This window comes from Scardinius erythrophthalmus (assembly GCF_964197995.2).
Source record: "Scardinius erythrophthalmus genome assembly, chromosome: 13".
Taxonomy (NCBI): domain Eukaryota; kingdom Metazoa; phylum Chordata; class Actinopteri; order Cypriniformes; family Leuciscidae; genus Scardinius; species Scardinius erythrophthalmus.
Genome location: NC_138233.1, coordinates 25,358,602 through 25,375,792, shown reverse-complemented (window position 1 = coordinate 25,375,792; position 17,191 = coordinate 25,358,602). Strand labels below are relative to the sequence as shown.

General features: G+C 38.3%; 1 protein-coding gene across 1 annotated transcript; it reads left to right on the top strand.

The window, feature by feature from the left end:
* Positions 1-9,407: 9,407 nt before the first annotated feature.
* stc2a (stanniocalcin 2a) lies at positions 9,408-16,720 on the top strand (the record flags this gene model as incomplete). The annotated part of the gene is made up of 4 exons (XM_081382070.1): positions 9,408-9,546; positions 11,762-11,904; positions 13,195-13,406; positions 14,913-16,720. The coding sequence occupies 4 exons, from the start codon at positions 9,408-9,410 to the stop codon at positions 15,268-15,270; spliced, it is 852 nt and encodes a 283-aa protein (XP_081238196.1). The 3' UTR covers positions 15,271-16,720.
* Positions 16,721-17,191: the final 471 nt, after the last annotated feature.

Genomic DNA, 17,191 nt, shown 5'->3' with positions numbered 1-17,191 from the left:
TGGGTAGGTTTAAGGGTGGGTTAAAGTGTAAGGGAAAGGTCAACCGTGTAATTACAAATGTAATTTATACATTAATTACAGCTGTAATTACATGCAGGTATTTTTAAAATATAAGTACAATGTAAAAACATGTATGTACACAATAAGTACATTGTATCAAATTATTAATTTCAATGTAAGTAAATAGTACTTAAATCCACTTAATATAAAGTGGGACTGTATTTTCATCTTTAATTGTCTGTCTGTATGGTCAAAGTATGCAACTGACAATGTACTTTCACATGCACTTCCTATTGTCTGTTGCTACTTACAGTTTATTTCTTCTTTGAAAGATAAAAAAAGATATTTTGAACAATATTCATATACCATTTTGGTTGCCATTAATCTCTATTGTATGCACAAAAAACACTCAGATATTTCTTAGCTCTTTTCCCACCATTGACAAGTTTTTCCTACAATCTATGTTTTCACTGTTATATGGTAGGGGGTGCTGTTACTGAAATAGTTCAGCATCTCCGGATTCAAAAACAAGCGAAGAAGAAGATCTGCATAAACCAGAAGGCGTGAATAGAAGTTGCTTATGCACAAGTAAAGCTAACGTGATCACCAAACATTCAACAGCATGTAAATCAAAACTGTATAATGTTACAGAAAAAAATGTTGAACTCACAAAGAGGTATATGAATGTGCAAGCTTTGGCGGTCTTGATGGCCTCGATTTACTAAATCTATGTTTTGATCTGCGAAATCTTTGTCAAAAACATTATTTTCTCAGCTTGAAAATATCTTCTTTTGTGTTCCACAGAAGAAAGAAAGTCATACAGATTTGGAACAACATGAGGGTGAGTAAATGATGACGGAATTTTAATTTCTGGGAGAACTGTACCTTTAATTTCTCAAAAAAAAAATTATAAAGAGAAAGGACACATTTATCCTTCTATTGTTAACATTTTCCAATCTTCATCTAACAGAAAACTACCTGCTGGTGCGGTACAACTAAGCCATGTTTACTCAAAATGTGCTATTAGATATAACTAATAGAACAGAGATGGCAGATCAATCATTGATGTTTACAGAAGAATTGTGAGCGGGGGAAGGTATGGGTGAGAGCGCTGCTGCTCAACAAAAGGCCTGTAAGCTGATTGAGCCCCCCGTTAAGCCTCCACCCCAAGGATCCAGGCGGGAAGTCAAGTAAAGTGGGTGTCCGCTGCTGCCCTTCCTCTGCCTCAGGCAGGGTCAGAAAAACCCCCTCCTTCAGGCTTCATGCGATCGCATGCTCACTGTCACATAGGCAATGGCTGCAGATGAGGCATTCATGTGTCTGCTTGCTTACACACACTCAAATGAGCAAATGTATGACCTACAACATTGCCACTAGTCAAGGAAATTGTAGGGTGCAATTATTTCTTCAAACCACCTCTGGAATGATCTTTTTATAGCTGTTTTGTGAAACTGCAAATCATCTCTCGAAAATTGTTCTAACATGTTAATATGACAATGTTAATGTATTTGGTATTGACAGACTAATCTAGAATTGTGAGATAAAAAGACTACTTATCTTTAAAATTGTTTATTCCATGCCGGAAACAAGCTTCCATAGTTATTCTTCTAGTTAAGTCTTGACAACTCTCGAGAAAATTTAAAACATTTTATTAATAAAATTAAATGTACATAAGTTTGCTCTTGGCAGACTAGATCTGCTTCGCTGCTGCAGAGCAAGTATGACTTGCTTCTGCAAAATGCTCGTAACATAAATTAAAGGAAACATGTTGCTGCTGCTAGAGAGAGGGAAACCTGCTGAAGCAGATCTAGGTAGGTGGTGCTGGGGAGGTGGAGGGATAGAAAGAGAACTTGCATTGCGCACAGAGATTGTGCATTCGTTTGATGCGTGTAGGTTATGTAGGGACATGATAATAAATACTTGAAATCAGGTGTCTGTGAACATTACGTTTGATAAACCAATCCGAACGTGAATAGAGTTTCATGGCTGAACTATTCGTTTATGTACCTATACATTTAAAAAATTGGTGTAGAAACAATTTTCACTCAAGTCAAGTCAAGTCAAGTCACCTTTATTTATATAGCGCTTCACAGTGATAACATGAAAATAATACAACAAAGTTTGTTTCTAGGAGAACATTGCGTCATCGTCCACCCTAAGTAAGGCAGATCAATAATATTGTTGAATATTAAATTAAATGTCCCCAACTAAGCAAGCCAAAAGCCAAGGCAACTGTGGCAAGGAACCAAAACTCCATCAGGTGACAGAATGGAGAAAAAAAACCTTGGGAGAAACCAGGATCAGTCGGGGGCCAGTTCTCCTCTGGCCAACAAGCAAATAGTGTATGATTATGATTCAGGCAGCATTACAGGTCAGAAGTCAGATTGGATCAGAACATTCAGAATATTTATCCAGTTCCATCAGGTTGGAAGTCGGAGTCATCACGCCGGTATGGTTTGTTGAGTTTGTTGAGGATTAGTGCCGATGGCTGTCGAGCCTGTCGTGTCGATGAGGCCTTCACAAGGCTGATGAGGCTGGCACTTCAGGGATGCGTTGTAAATGGGTCCAGGCACAGGTCCACCACCTAATCTGGATACGGCCCGGATCCGGCTGACTTCAGCAAACCTCAGAACAAACAGATGCAAAACTAATGCCATGCTTCCTAATGATATCTCCCAAGGGTAACATGTACAGGGTGAACAGCAACGGTAGTACTGAGCCTTGTGGTACTTTTGATCGATATGACATCTCTTCATTTACTGCTACAAACTGATAACGGTCAGATAAGTATGATTTGAAACATGCTAATGCAATTCCACTAATGCCAACATAATGTTCTATCAATAGAGTCTATTCAAAAGAATGTTGTGGTCGATAGTATGAAATGCATTACTAAGATCGAGTAACACTAATAGCGAGATACAACCACGATCGGATGATAAGAGCAAATCCTTTGTAACTCTAATGAGAGCAGTCTCAGTACTATGGTTTGGTTTAAATCCTGACTGGAAATCCTCGCAGATACCATCAAGTTCTTCTAAGCTATCTGGGATGCTGACAAGATGAAACTGATCAGGAAGATTATTTATAAAGCAATCTTTAGTGGCAGAAGTGATAGTTCTACCATATTTATAAGAGTCAGCTAGATGGCTAGATGGAGTATACACAAGACCAGATAATTATCTGAGATGTCATCGCTCCACTGTAGAATTTCAACGGCATCAACAGTGATTCCATGTGACAATATTAGATCTAGAATATGATTACGACAATGAGTATGTCCTGACACTTGTTGTCTAACTCCAATAGAGTTTAGAATGTCTGTAAATGCTAATCCCATCACGTCTTTTTTATTATCCACATGGATATTAAAATCACCAACAATTGCAGTAATCTTGCGGGGTGGACTCATTTAAAGTAATGTGATTGTACGGTTTTACCCAAGTTTCTGTCAAACAGGTTATGGTCTATAATCATATCATTAACAATAAGTGCTTTTGAAGAAAGGGATCAAATATTCAGCAACCCGAGCTTTGTCATTTGTTCATCTGCATTATATATAAATATATATATATATATTTTTGAACATCAATCAAATTTTTACCCTTAAATGGGTTTGGGAGTTTTTTGTATTTCAGAACAGACACAGTCTCTATGTGTTGATATCTATATCTCATCTCTCACTTAGAAAATTAATGCTTTCTAATCCTAGTAAAGGACACAGAGACACAGCAAGTACATTGAAATTAACATGAAATTCTGAAATAGAATAACTGAAATAGTATTTTTTGGTAAAACGTACTCCAAACTGTACTGTTTTTATCTACAACTTTGAAAAAAAAATCATTGTTTACAGTGTAGCGGTTAATCGGAATCGGAAGTCTCGAACACTCACAGAAAGTAGCTTCCAAAAATAAGGTGGATAAGAAGGCTGTAGTGATTTGTAAACCATGTTTGGTAGAAAATGAAAAAAAAAAAAAACTTTTAGCATATGTTAACCTGTTAAGTATTCAAACATTCAATCCTATTTGGATTCATATCTGCAGGCAAATGTGAACAAAGCTGGTCTCAAAGACAAAGAGATTGAGTGAGAGACTCTTCAGCCTTACATGCTCTTTCCTGAGCATTGTCAATTATTTCCCCATCCGATGGCTCTACACAGCAGCGAATGTGGGTCACGAGGCATACAATCTTCTCTTGATTGACAACTAGTAAATACAGCATTGAGGAAAGGTTTTAATGATCCTCCGAGATCTCAGACCAACCACAATGTGCTATTCATCTCTAATGAGGAGTAAGTGTGTCACAGTGCATTGGCTTGTTGTCTTTGGACCTCCACGACGATATATTTAGCATCCTTTAGGGGCAGTGTTGTGGGATCAAATCTACAAAACCCACTGAAATCCAAGTCTTGCCTTACATAACAAAAGCCTTTTCGTAATTCATGACACTGACCCGAATCGCCCCATCTCATTTTCCAGGTTCCCATTGTTTCCGGCCGCATCGTTGTCCCGCCTCCCACGCCGAGAGTGTGTCCGTCCTGGAGCGTTCCAAAAGCGGATGACATCAACCCCTCTCCTGATCGACAGTGCAAGCAAGGTAAAGGGTCACATGGCAGCATCACTGAGTCTATTGTGCTTCAGTGGGAATGCCACACGGACTGTAATGAGCTGGAGGGCTTGGCTGTAATCTGCCAACACTGCTGCAATATAAATCACAGCATAAAAAACACTCTATAATAGCACATTGTTCGAGGCCAGTAAAAGCTGGGGTCCAAGGCACTATTTTCACGTTTGGAATGAAAGTGCATTTTTGGCGCATTGTACTGGGCTTGTAAAAACGCTCTTTTCACGAATCAGGTGAGTTTACGCAGCAGAGTGCGCTTTCATGTTGCAAAGACATAGTGAGTCTTTCCAGCATAGTAGGGAGAGCTTTATGACCTGCTGATGCACACATATCTTTTTCTCCACCATCACGGTTCCTGGAAGAAGCCCGGACATTCCTGGTCTCCTTCGCACCGAGCACCCTTCTCTGCTTCCAACTCACCAGGCATCCTGGGCCCTCTCCATTTCACCTGGGATCACTCTGAGCCCCCTGGAATGTGGGATTAATGGCCCTCTACGTTTAAGATATCCGAGATAACACGTTCTCCTATCATTAACACCCAATCACCATGATGTGAGTGGTCAGAAGCACATTAGGAAGTAGATTGTAGAAATCGCTTATTAAAAAAGTCACCACTGAATTAGAAGATGAAGCCTTTCATTTTGTAGATGTAGCACTAGTCCAAAATGATGATGGACTGATGGGATTAGCAAGCTAAGCAAAACAGAAATTGATGCAATTCAATATGATAGCTCACATTTTAACAGACCGTCACTGCCAAGAGGGAATTAATAAGCACTCTTGCTGACAGCCTCATGCAATCTGTGAGCAAGGCTGGCATTTTCCAGCAACACAGTGAGCGAATGCAAGACATAAATTACAGCATGATTAAAGACCCTCCTGAGAGATGTTTATGTATTTTATGCATGGTTATGGTCAGCTTCATCCCCATTTATGCGGATGTGATTGCCTTTAATTATTGAGAGCCATCTGATAATGCCAGATGACTGCACCTCTTTTAAATTATGATGTAGACGTCACGTTGAAACGGCATTAAAATAAATATAGGTTATCTTTTAGTTCGGTAATAGCACATTTCAGGCTGCCGCGGTGCGCTCGCTCTCTCTCTCTCTCTATGAGACACGCTTTTCGGCATCTCAAAAGTACAAAATATACGGGTAAACCTTTTCGGCGCTCCAGTCGTCTGTGGTGACACGCGTCATTACGAGGTTGCGGTCTGTGCGCGCGCGCTGATTGGTGGACACTGAGGGTGTGCGCGCATCATGGGCTGGCTTTCTTACAGTCCCTGAATCCCAGATTCAGTCCATGCTGCGAGGTAGGCATAAGCTAAACTACCGCACCAAACAGGTAAAGCACGCCGAGTCTCCCCTAAATGCCATACTTCCCCCATATAGAGGAGTACGGGCATGTTGTGCAACTCTTGAAGCCACAAAATCATTCGCTCTTTCATTTCCTGGAAAGCAAAGCTTAGAGAACTGAATACCAGATTCTAATTTACAGCCGTTCTGTTGTGAATAATCTTGCCCAACAGTATTTGAAGTGCTTAATAGGCTATAAAAACTTCGACAGTCTAACCATGTTTTATTCTCCTCTCAGCTCGAGAGTATGTTGACCAAATATTTGTCTGCAGCTTCACTGCTGTTCATCTATTTTTCGCCTACGGGTGGCCGCACAAGAAACAGTTTCAATTCTCAGTATGGCAAAGCGTTCAAACATTTAATGCTTAAACTAACGATTATCTTTTTTTATGTTATTACTTATTTATTGCAGAAATGAATTCCTTTGATATGCTATAGTCACTAGGGACCTGTAATTATTGTATCTATTTAGAAACTGTGTATTGCATTTGTTGGCCTGAGATCTTTAATCATAATATTTCATTTGAATTGAAATAGGCCTATAAAGTACCCATTCTAACTATATGAGAAGTGAAATGCAATTGTAACTTGAGAAGAAATAGTAACGTGTGTCTCATAATCATTTGCTGGTTTATTATTGCTTGTATATATATATATATATATATATATATATATATATATACAGTACCAGTCAAAAGTTTGGAAACATTACTATTTTTAATGTTTTTGAAAGAAGTCTCTTATGCTCATCAAGCCTGCAGTAAAAAACAAACAAACAAACAAACAAAAAAAACACAGTAATATTATGAAATATTATTACAATTTAAAATAATGGTTTTCTTTTTTAATATACTTTAAAATGTAATTTATTTTTGTGATGCAAAGCTGAATTTTCATCAGCAAGTACTCCAGTCTTTGGTGTCTTATGATCCTTCAGAAATCATTCTAATATGCTGATTTATGATCAATGTTGGAAACAGTTGTGCTGCTTAATATTTTTTTTATAACCTGAGATACTTTTTTTCAGGATTATTTGATGAATAAAAAGTTAAAAAGAACTGTATTTATTTAGAATATAAATCTTTTGTAACAATATACACTACCGTTCAAAAGTTTGGGAACAATAACTATTTTTTTTTAAAGAAATTAGTACTTTAATTCAACAAGGATGCGTTAAATTGATAAAAGGTGATGGTAACGATTTATATTGTTAGAAATGTTTTTTTTTTTAATAAATGCTGTTTTTATGAATAAATGCTGTTAATGTTTTACTCATCAATGAATCCTGAAAAAAGTATTCCAAAAAATATATTAAACAGCACAACTGTTACCATCATTGATAATAACTGAGTATCAAATCATCATATTAGAATGATTTCTGAAGGATCATAAGACACCAAAGACTGGAGTACTTGCTGATGAAAATTCAGCTTTGCATCACAAAAATAAATTATATTTTAAAATATATTAAAAAAAGAGAACCATTATTTTAAATTGTAAAAATATTTCATAATATTACTTTTTTTTTTTTTTTTTACTGCAGGCTTGATGAGCATAAGAGACTTCTTTCAAAAACATTAAAAATAGTAATGTTTCCAAACTTTTGACTGGTACTGTATATACATATATATTGTATAAATACACTGTAAAAAGAAGTTGCTGCCTTAAATTTTTAAGTACAATCAACTTGGATGTTTAAGTAATTTCAACTTAAATTACATTAAACTGACTCAAAAATTTGTTGAATCTTATGTAACTTGTAAGAAAGTTTAAAGTTGCTTAACTTATTTTGATGAGTTATAGCAATGTAAAAACATGTCATAACTTATATATATATAAACAATCACAACACACCAACATAACATTATGAAAAAAAAGGAAAACAGCTTGACATAATAGTTATAGTGAAATTTAAATAGATGGATTAAGTAACTCTAATTAAAACATTATTAGTATTAGTATTACAGTATTAGTAACATAAAATTGCCATATTCACAGTTCCTTAGTAGTCCCATCTATTAGGATGGCCTGCATCTGATTTGAGACATCATTTGCAATAAATTTGCATGACTTGTAGTGGATCCCATAATATTGCCGTAGTCCATAGTCCAATAGTCACTAAAGAGTAAATAAAAAAAAATCTCAACATGTTATAATGAGAAGAGTAGGTGATTTATTGCTAGCGAAACCATTCATTGCTACATGAACGTCATTGCAATCATTATAAAATGAGGCTCAATTACAACTAAGCCTTGATTCAATTGTGTGTCTACATGCCGTGTTTGTGTCAGAGTCTGATATGCACACATGTCTATATGCCTTTTGTGTTGCTTTGTCTAAGTATGGCAGCTGCCTAGAGGGGGTGGTTTGAATGATGCAATCCCTGCCATCCATTAGCAAATTTGTCCCATTTTCTGCACTGTGTGGAGTTGGCACATTGTGACAGCGGGACTATATAATTAGCTCTGTCGACTGAGTTTTCAAAAACTGCAATGTAAAAAGTCACATTATCATTATGTCCTTTTTTCATGTTCATCTGCTGGGTCACCAATATACCAGCAGTAAGAACAGAATGTCCCATTCCCTGTCAATGCCCCGGGTTTTGGGAGTCCTGAAATCTCACTCCTTTATACATCTCCATTAAGATCACTAGGCATTTTCTGCACATTGTCTTATAATGCTTATTTCAAATGTATGAATTTATTGTAACATACTGTGTAGCCTATGTTATGTAAATGTATATAATACCTGAAACTCTATCCAAATAATTTATAAAGAATCGATCAAAATTATAGTTGCAATAATGCTCATATGTGGCATGGAAGTAGCCTAGCCTCCAAACTCTTAAGCTTAAATATTAAATAGCCAAAGCAATGATAAACACTATTTTTATTTCAGTTTTATCATATTTATTTCATGGTAATTAGTGTGCATAGAGATACCATTTTATAGCATGTCCTATCCTAGACACGGTATTTATTTGAAATTCATGGATTGTAAATGCAACATTTAATATACATTGTCTTGTCGATAAATTGCAGTGTTAATATACCTATCATGATTGTCTGAAGACTCGCATGTTCTTGTCCTTACAACAGTCTGATGCCTCATAAGCACTAGTAAATACCAACCCACTCTTACACATTTTACAAGCTTGGTTTATGGCAAGTAGAGACAACTTTCGCCAGACACACCCCTAAAACTTGGACGTGGTGGTCTGCGTCTCTGATTGGTCGGGAAGCACGACTGACAACACCTGCTTAACTCCTTCATCCAAATTGGCACCCGGACTCTAGGAAATATATCCAGCATCCATCCCGTTTCCACTCTCACACGCTCTCTCTGTCACCTCGACCAGTATCCACCACACCAGATCCCAGGCTGGCAGCCTGTCGTTATTTATCGAGAAAACTGAGCGTAGAAATGTTGATCAAATTTACACTAGCCTTGCTTCTTGTCTCCGTCTTGGGGGAAGTGGTAGGAACGGATAATGTTGATGTTCACGAGAGTCACCCCGAGAAACCGGCCAGTCAGAAGGGACGTCTCTCCTTACAAAATACAGGTAAGAGAATGCAAGTGTTGTGAAGCTGTGGTCACAGCCCGAAGTGAGTCTTGTGTGTGCGGGCACGTGCGAGCTGCGCGCGGTCAGAGCGCGATTTAAGCGCAAAACCGGCCAATGCACATCTTGTCACGCGCTGCGCTACGTTTTCCGATTACGCAGAAAGACGAGATCTCGTAAATCCGTAGCACACGTAGAGAAATCCAATATCTTCGTAAACTATTAATAGCATGGCACAAGGTATGCTAAGATATTCGGTGACATTACTGTCAGGTTCGCGTGGCGTGTGTGTCTTATTTTCGAGCGCAGAGTGGATTAGTGTTCGCTTACGACATCCTCTGCTTGTATTATTATTAAGTGGCGATTCAAAGTGATCTCTATATAGAGCATCAAATAGCCTATGGACGTGCGCAACTTTTGTTGCATTGCGCGGACAAGCAAGTTAAACCTGTAATGTGGATCTGAGTGATGCAATTGCTTTACATGTTGCACTATAGGTGGGTCATACTTAACCTTTCCCACGGCAGCAGGGCGATTCAATCCCATCCAGATCCATACATGACAATGAAATAAGGCTGTCAAATCAGGGATCAGAGGTTGACAACTTTCGCTTAGGACTGACCGATTCAGAGTAATTCCACGCAAGATCCATGTCCATTCCCAACACAAGCAAACACTGCAGCTTAATTTACCTGTGCACCTCCATAAAAGCAGATCCATTGCAATACATTATGCAAAAGCAAAGCAGACAATATTGGATAGTATTCATATACAAGACTCATATACTGTTTTGTCCAACTATACTTTAGGAATACTGAACATGAATCTTTAGGTGAAATATTTTGGAATACGCTTTGAATTAGAAATACTATTTCAGTTAGAATATATAAGAATACTCTGTGATTTTGAATCTTTCTCTGAAAATAATACCCACTCATATATGTAACATGACCAAAATAGTAGGCCTATGTTATGAAGAGGAGATCAGAAAATCAGACTATGATGTTCTCTTTGGCAGTCAAAATAATGTGATGTTAGAGAAAGACAAACAATCAGTCTGTATTTCAATTTTATCATCAAAGTCTCTTTGCACAAAAGCATGAGGGTTGAAGTAGCCATTGTGAGATCCTCAGAAATGACATTTTAAAATAGTGCAATTTGTAATGTGATTGCTGCAGAGCTTTCTTACTTTTCATGAACTGTTTTGCCTTCAGCTTCGGCTTTATGCTGACACAATGGGGTTTCAGTTTTACAAGTTGAATTAACTATTTTCCTTGCATTAGAGTAAATGATTTTGTTTCTTATTACAGCATTATTTCTTCATTTTAAATGAAAAGTCCTTAAATTGCCAATATACATAATGTTTGTATTTACCCTCTGGTTGCTGTTGTACAACTAAAATGTTTAATGAATATAGTTCATTGCAGGACAAACAGGCAGCCTTTCTCTTACTGCTGTTCTGTAATAGGACACGACTAACAGACACATCTTAAACTATAATTTTATAAAGTACGACTGAATGTCTGTCTTTGTGAGTTGATCTAATGTATCAAATACATAGCATTCGCACTCTCTAAATCAGCAAGTAAAGTGTTGTGCCGAAAACACTTTCCTTAATATTAGTACAGTTACTGGTGAATCAGAACTGCCTTTATCAGTTCTGATTAAAAGTCAAAAGACGCTTAATGCTGCCCTTTAAATGTGCGTTGCAGATATAAGTGGAATCGGTGAGAGAGTGACTAATTCATTTTCATATTTCCATGTGCTATTTGCTAGTCTCTATTTTGCTAAAACTCAGTAGTCATTTTTAATCTCCACAGCAAGGTAAAAGCAATATCGTCCTGCCCTATATACGGTTAACCTTGCTTTCCCACATCTCAGGCAGTTACTGCGAAATGCCTCCCAGTTTGATGGACTTTAATAGCATACCTTAATTACCACAGCGCTCTCTCTGCTAAATTTGTCCCCTAAATACAGTTCTTAAATTTTCACAGCAGAAACAAAGCCCGAAAATAGGCCTCAGCGTTCATGTGTGTGCATGATGTAAAAGGTTGTCAAGTATATTTCTAAAGCAATTATTATTTGTTATATAAATATAGACCTGTTGTAGAGATTGCTTTGGAATATGATGACCAAAATCGAGCTAAAATCTGCATTGCACTTATATAAGTTCTGATTTAGCTTTAAATGACGTGCTCTCTCTTTCTAATCTCTACAGCTGAGATCCAGCACTGTCTTGTGAGCGCAGGAGACGTTGGCTGCGGTGTGTTCGAGTGTTTCGAGAACAACTCCTGTGAAATTCGGGGCCTCCAGGAAATCTGCATGACCTTCCTGCACAATGCTGGAAAGTTCGACTCGCAGGTAATGTCCCTCAGGGAGTTCATGTCCCTCAGACTCGGGTCCTAAAATCTGTACCTGACACGTGAACCCAACGTGCATAAATTAATTTTAAGAAAAACCTCAAGTCCATTGCACGTAGAAGAGTGGATTCAGAGAAAACTTGAGATAATACTATTGTCACGGGCCCTTCTAACACCTGGTATTAAGATGCGTTTTGGCCGATCGGATCACAGTAGACGAGGGAGACACATTCCTGTTTACACCTTGTGTTTTAATCTGTCTCTTTTGTCCACTTTCAACCACTTCTGTCCTGATTTCTTCAAGGAGATGGTCTATGGGCGACGTATGCTGGCAAAGTATGAATCCCGTCTGGCTAGCTTAATACCAGGTGTGAACAGGGCCATAGAATTGTTTTAAAGTCCCCCTGTGGTGAAAATCAAGTTTTTAATGTTGTTTATATGTCTATGTTGGTGTTTTTAAAATGCTTTAAGACAAACCATGTGCAAATTCTTAAGTCAACACCATATTGTTGAGTATTTTCTTCTTAAAAACGCGGTTTGAAATCGCTGGTGTTTCTGACGTCACAAACTACCTTGTTTCCAATAACGTCAACGTGCCGGCGGGCTTTAGCGTATCATTAACAGCGTACTAGCAGGGGAGTCTCGAGAGATGCCAGGTTATCCCAGTATATTTTTGTTGATATGAAAAAACGGGTAGATTTAGCAATATAGCTGGTGTATTAGGCTATGTATATTACGATGTTATGGTGAACTATATGCCTTTCTCCACTGACGTTCTGAGTTGTTCAAAGCGTTTCTCATGATTGCTATTGTAATTATTGACCACGGGGGACTTTAAATAATACAATTTTGTTAAATGCCCGAGATAGTTTAAAAGAATTCAAGTCTTCTCGGTTCCATTCGGAAAAAGCACATTTATTCTAAATTTACCCGAGACCCGAGGCCACTAATACCAAACCCCACCTATGTCTGAGGCACTCATCGAAGTTTTGGACCCAAAACCACTCTGGTCTCGGGTCGCACCTCGGGTTTTCGGATCCAAGTGGACCCGTGATGACCTCTACCTCAGACGCATCCAGACGATGACCCTGCGGCCGGCCCGGCCAGCTGGCACTGCCTTTTAATGTGGCTCGTGTTTCACAAGGTGCAGGTGGATTTGAAGCAGAGGGTTTCAAGCTTGTAATACGGTCTCAAGATGTGTGTCTGTACAGAGACTTGCCCTATTAGAACAGAGAAAGAAAGGCTGTTTATGACTGCAGATCTGATAAGACTTTGTCTTAAATGCTCACAGGGCAAGTCCTTCATCAAGGATGCTTTAAGGTGCATGGCTCACGGTTTAAGGCACAAGTTCAGCTGCATCAGCCGAAAATGCCTGGCCATAAAGGAGATGGTCTTCCAGCTTCAACGGGAATGCTACATGAAACACAACCTCTGCTCAGCTGCTAAAGACAATGTCAATGTCATGGTGGAGATGATACATTTCCAAGACCTATTTCCCAAAGGGTAGGTATCACGCTCAGTTTATCAGATTTCCGTATCTCCCTGCTCTTGTTTGCATATACTATATGCTTTTCTGTTTGAGGTTTTGAAACTCTGTCACGATTAACTATTTTATTCTATTTATATATATATATATTTCTCCCTACTACCCAGGAAAAGCAGATGCCATATCACTTTTGATGGCATTTCATTCCAAAACTGTTTGATTTATTTTCTTTTGTGCGACACAAAAAGAAAGGATTTTAAAGAATGTTTTGGTTCACATTGACTTCCATTATATATTTTTTACCATATAATTGGATTCAATTCAATAGCCACTTTCACTCAGCAATCCCAGTAAATTACAGTGAAATTACCAGAATGACTTTACCGATAAATACACAAATATGCTGTTCACACAAGCAACGGCTTTTTAACAGTAAGATACCATTCACACATCAGCAACAAAATACCTGTAAATTATGTGATGTCAGTCATTGGAAATTATCTTTAAACGCTGCGCCATTGTCTTCATTCGTCTGCATGAGGAGAAGAGCTTTAGTTTCACTATCTGTTCAATTACAGTATCAAACCGCAGAGCCGCAGCGCTGATGAATGAAAAAGAGGGCTGGGTCTCGAGCGCGACACTTTGAGCGAGACGCGGCCCAACGGTCGAAGATATCCATCTAGCGCATATTTACGTTGAAAAAGTGCGGTTAACTTAAATAGAAAATAGCGCGTCTAAGTAATTGCGTCTTCTCCGTAAGAAATGTATGATTGGCCCAAGCAGACATCTTACGTCAGCGTGTTCAGACCTCATATGTGTTCATACCGCTAATCTTCATTCTTCATCATGTGTAATTTACTAGTAATGCTGCAACTTCTCATAGGCTACTAGTAAATTGCCTGAACCGATTTACCGGTGTTTTTGAAAAGGTCCTGTTCACACATGATCTCTTTGTGGTAATTTACAGCTAATTTACCAGTAAAGACTGTATGTGTGAAAGTGGCCCAAACCGGTTGGTTACCAGCATTCTTCGAAGTTTGGATGGAAAAATGTGAGTGTTTATATTGTTACAGTTAAGTAATTGTGATTAGATAGAATAACCACGATCAGACAACTAATCAATAATCGTGAGTCAGGGAGCTTGTTTATTAAATAAATGCTGTTTGATAAGATCAAATTCAAGTGTGTTATTTTCGGTTAGCGGTGTGTTTCCAGGCAATTTATATACTTTTCCATTTAAAAAAGCGTGCATAAAGTTCGTTTATTTATTCGGCCTGAGGGCCTCGAGGAGCAGCTGTTAAACGTCTTTGAGCATTCTCGTGAAAAGTCGGTGTGTCCTCTGAATGGTTACATGACCTGTCATTGCAATGTCTTGCACCTTTTTTCCAGCACTGGCCTATAATGTACACAACAGGGAACGGCGTAAAAAAACTCGACCTTTCCGTCAGCTTTTTTTAAAGTAGAGGCTAGTCACTTTTTTTTTTTTTTTACCATGACTGACCGCTATCATCCTGCTTTCTTAGGCCGTACGTTGAGCTGGTGAACATTTTGCTCAGCTGTGGAGAGGAGGTGAAGGAGGCCATTACCCGGAGCGTGCGTCTGCAGTGCGAGCAGAACTGGGGCGCTCTGTGCGACAGCCTGAGCTTCTGTTCGTCTATCACCGCCGCTCCAGCGCCGGGAGTCCTTGAGCGACGTCCTGCGGTTTCCTCTCATTCAGAGGGGGAACACCACAAGGGCGCTCGACAAGGAGACCGGGACAAACCTGGCAAGGTCGGGTTCAATTCCAACACGAGAAGTCGGAGCCAAGGCCCACGGCGCGCCAGTTTAGATGCCGGCGTTGCCGAGCAGGAAGACTCTAAAATCGGTGACATTCGGAGGTGAAATAGCAGGATCACCTAAATTGACCATGACACCCCAATCCCCAACTTAACAGACTCAGCAGACCTCCTAATTCAACCTATTCACACTCACGTCTCCACAGTCATTCCAGCACTCCCAAACTGTACATTTTGCAAGGGTAAATGTGGTGCAGCTTTTTTGATACTTCAGATTATATTGCAGATTGTTCATTTTGTAGAACTCAGTGCTTTTATTTTAGTTCTAATACAGCATCTCTATTTCGCAAATCGTATCCTCCTTAAGATTCAATCACTTTGATTTATTTATTTCATGCTTCATGCAGTGTTTGAATATAAACCATGTACATATAAATCTATGTATATCTATATTTATATAAACATGTCTAAATATAGCCTCCATATTCAGTAATGGTATACTATATGTAATATAGCGCAAATAATGCTTGCTGTTGTATTAGTTACATTATTGCACCAATTACGCATCTGACTGTAGATATGTAAGATATGTTTGTTTGTTTCCGAAATGTATGTGTAATTGTTATTTGAGATACTTGATTAAATACGAGCTGTACAGGATTGAAGTCCAGGTCTAGCACATACAACGCTCTGTGCTTTTTAGAAGGAAAAGTCATTTTGCAACTTTACAAAAAAGCTTATTGTGCCTTGAGATTATTACCCCAAAATAAACTGTGGAACCCAAGCAGATGCATTACAGTGAACTGCCCCAATGCCCCTCATATAGTTGTATTTAGCATTACATTCAGATTTGTGCTAGAAATATAAACATGAGCTGTCTCTAAGAAGCGCCCTGATCCTATCACTTAAGTCTAATATGTGTTCTGCATTTCTAGGCTTTGCCCAAACAGATTAGTTTAACACAGAACAACTTCAGCGTACAGTGTCTCATGGAAAGCAGGCCTGTCTGTGTTCTGGCCAAATCCACAGCCAGCCACTGGTGTTTCCAAGTAAAAAATAGCAATTTTCTCCCAGAGCCACTGAGAAGAGCCAGAAGCTGGAACTGTATTCGGCTGGCCTTAGACCCAGGAACTAGGTTAAGTCTACACAAGAAGCTCAGGGTATTACTGACAATAATATTGAAATGGGTGGATTATTGTTTACTATAGCAGCGAAAGAATTGTTTTGGGCCCTTGCCACGTGATTGGTTAATACAATGTTTGGAGCTGATTGTTGGTTTAAGAATAAGCAAAGGCTTGTATAGAACTGCTATTCATCATGCAGCCTAAAGATCACAATAGTTACTTTGACCAATCGTATTTTTAATTCGCTCAGGTATTTCAGTGAACATGAGGGCAAAATGTGATCAACTTTGGGTTTAACCCTGGAAAACATTTTCAAATTGTTAATGAAAGCAATCTATGTACAACAGTTACATGGAATGGTGGATGCCATATCACTACAGATAGCATGTGTTTTAATTGTTTTAGAAAAATAAATACTAAAGCTCATTTCTTACTCAGATGTGTCCTGGATTATTATTATTTTTCACGTACAGCATTATTTTATTTGATTATAGTATAAGAGGTCATGAATGGGAAATGCATTTATATTATTTTATATATTAATATATTTTTTAGGCTTTCTATTAGCATTAAATTAGATAATTGTGGCTAATGTTAGTCTACGTTTAAAAGAATAATGTGTCTTATATGCATACTTGCCAACCTTGAGACCTCAGAATTCGGGAGATATTCAAAAGGACGGGGGGGGGGGGGGGGGGGTGCACGACTACTGATTTTTGCTAGTTGATTTCTTATCAAAACTATACTCGAGTTACTCGACTACTCGTGGTTCATGCTACTGTAAATGAAAAGACATGAAATAGCTAGATCTTATCAATAAATATTTATTCATTCATAGCCTAATGCAACAATTACTTAAGTAAACTCTCAAAACATTATAATTATGACATTTCATTTTTAAAT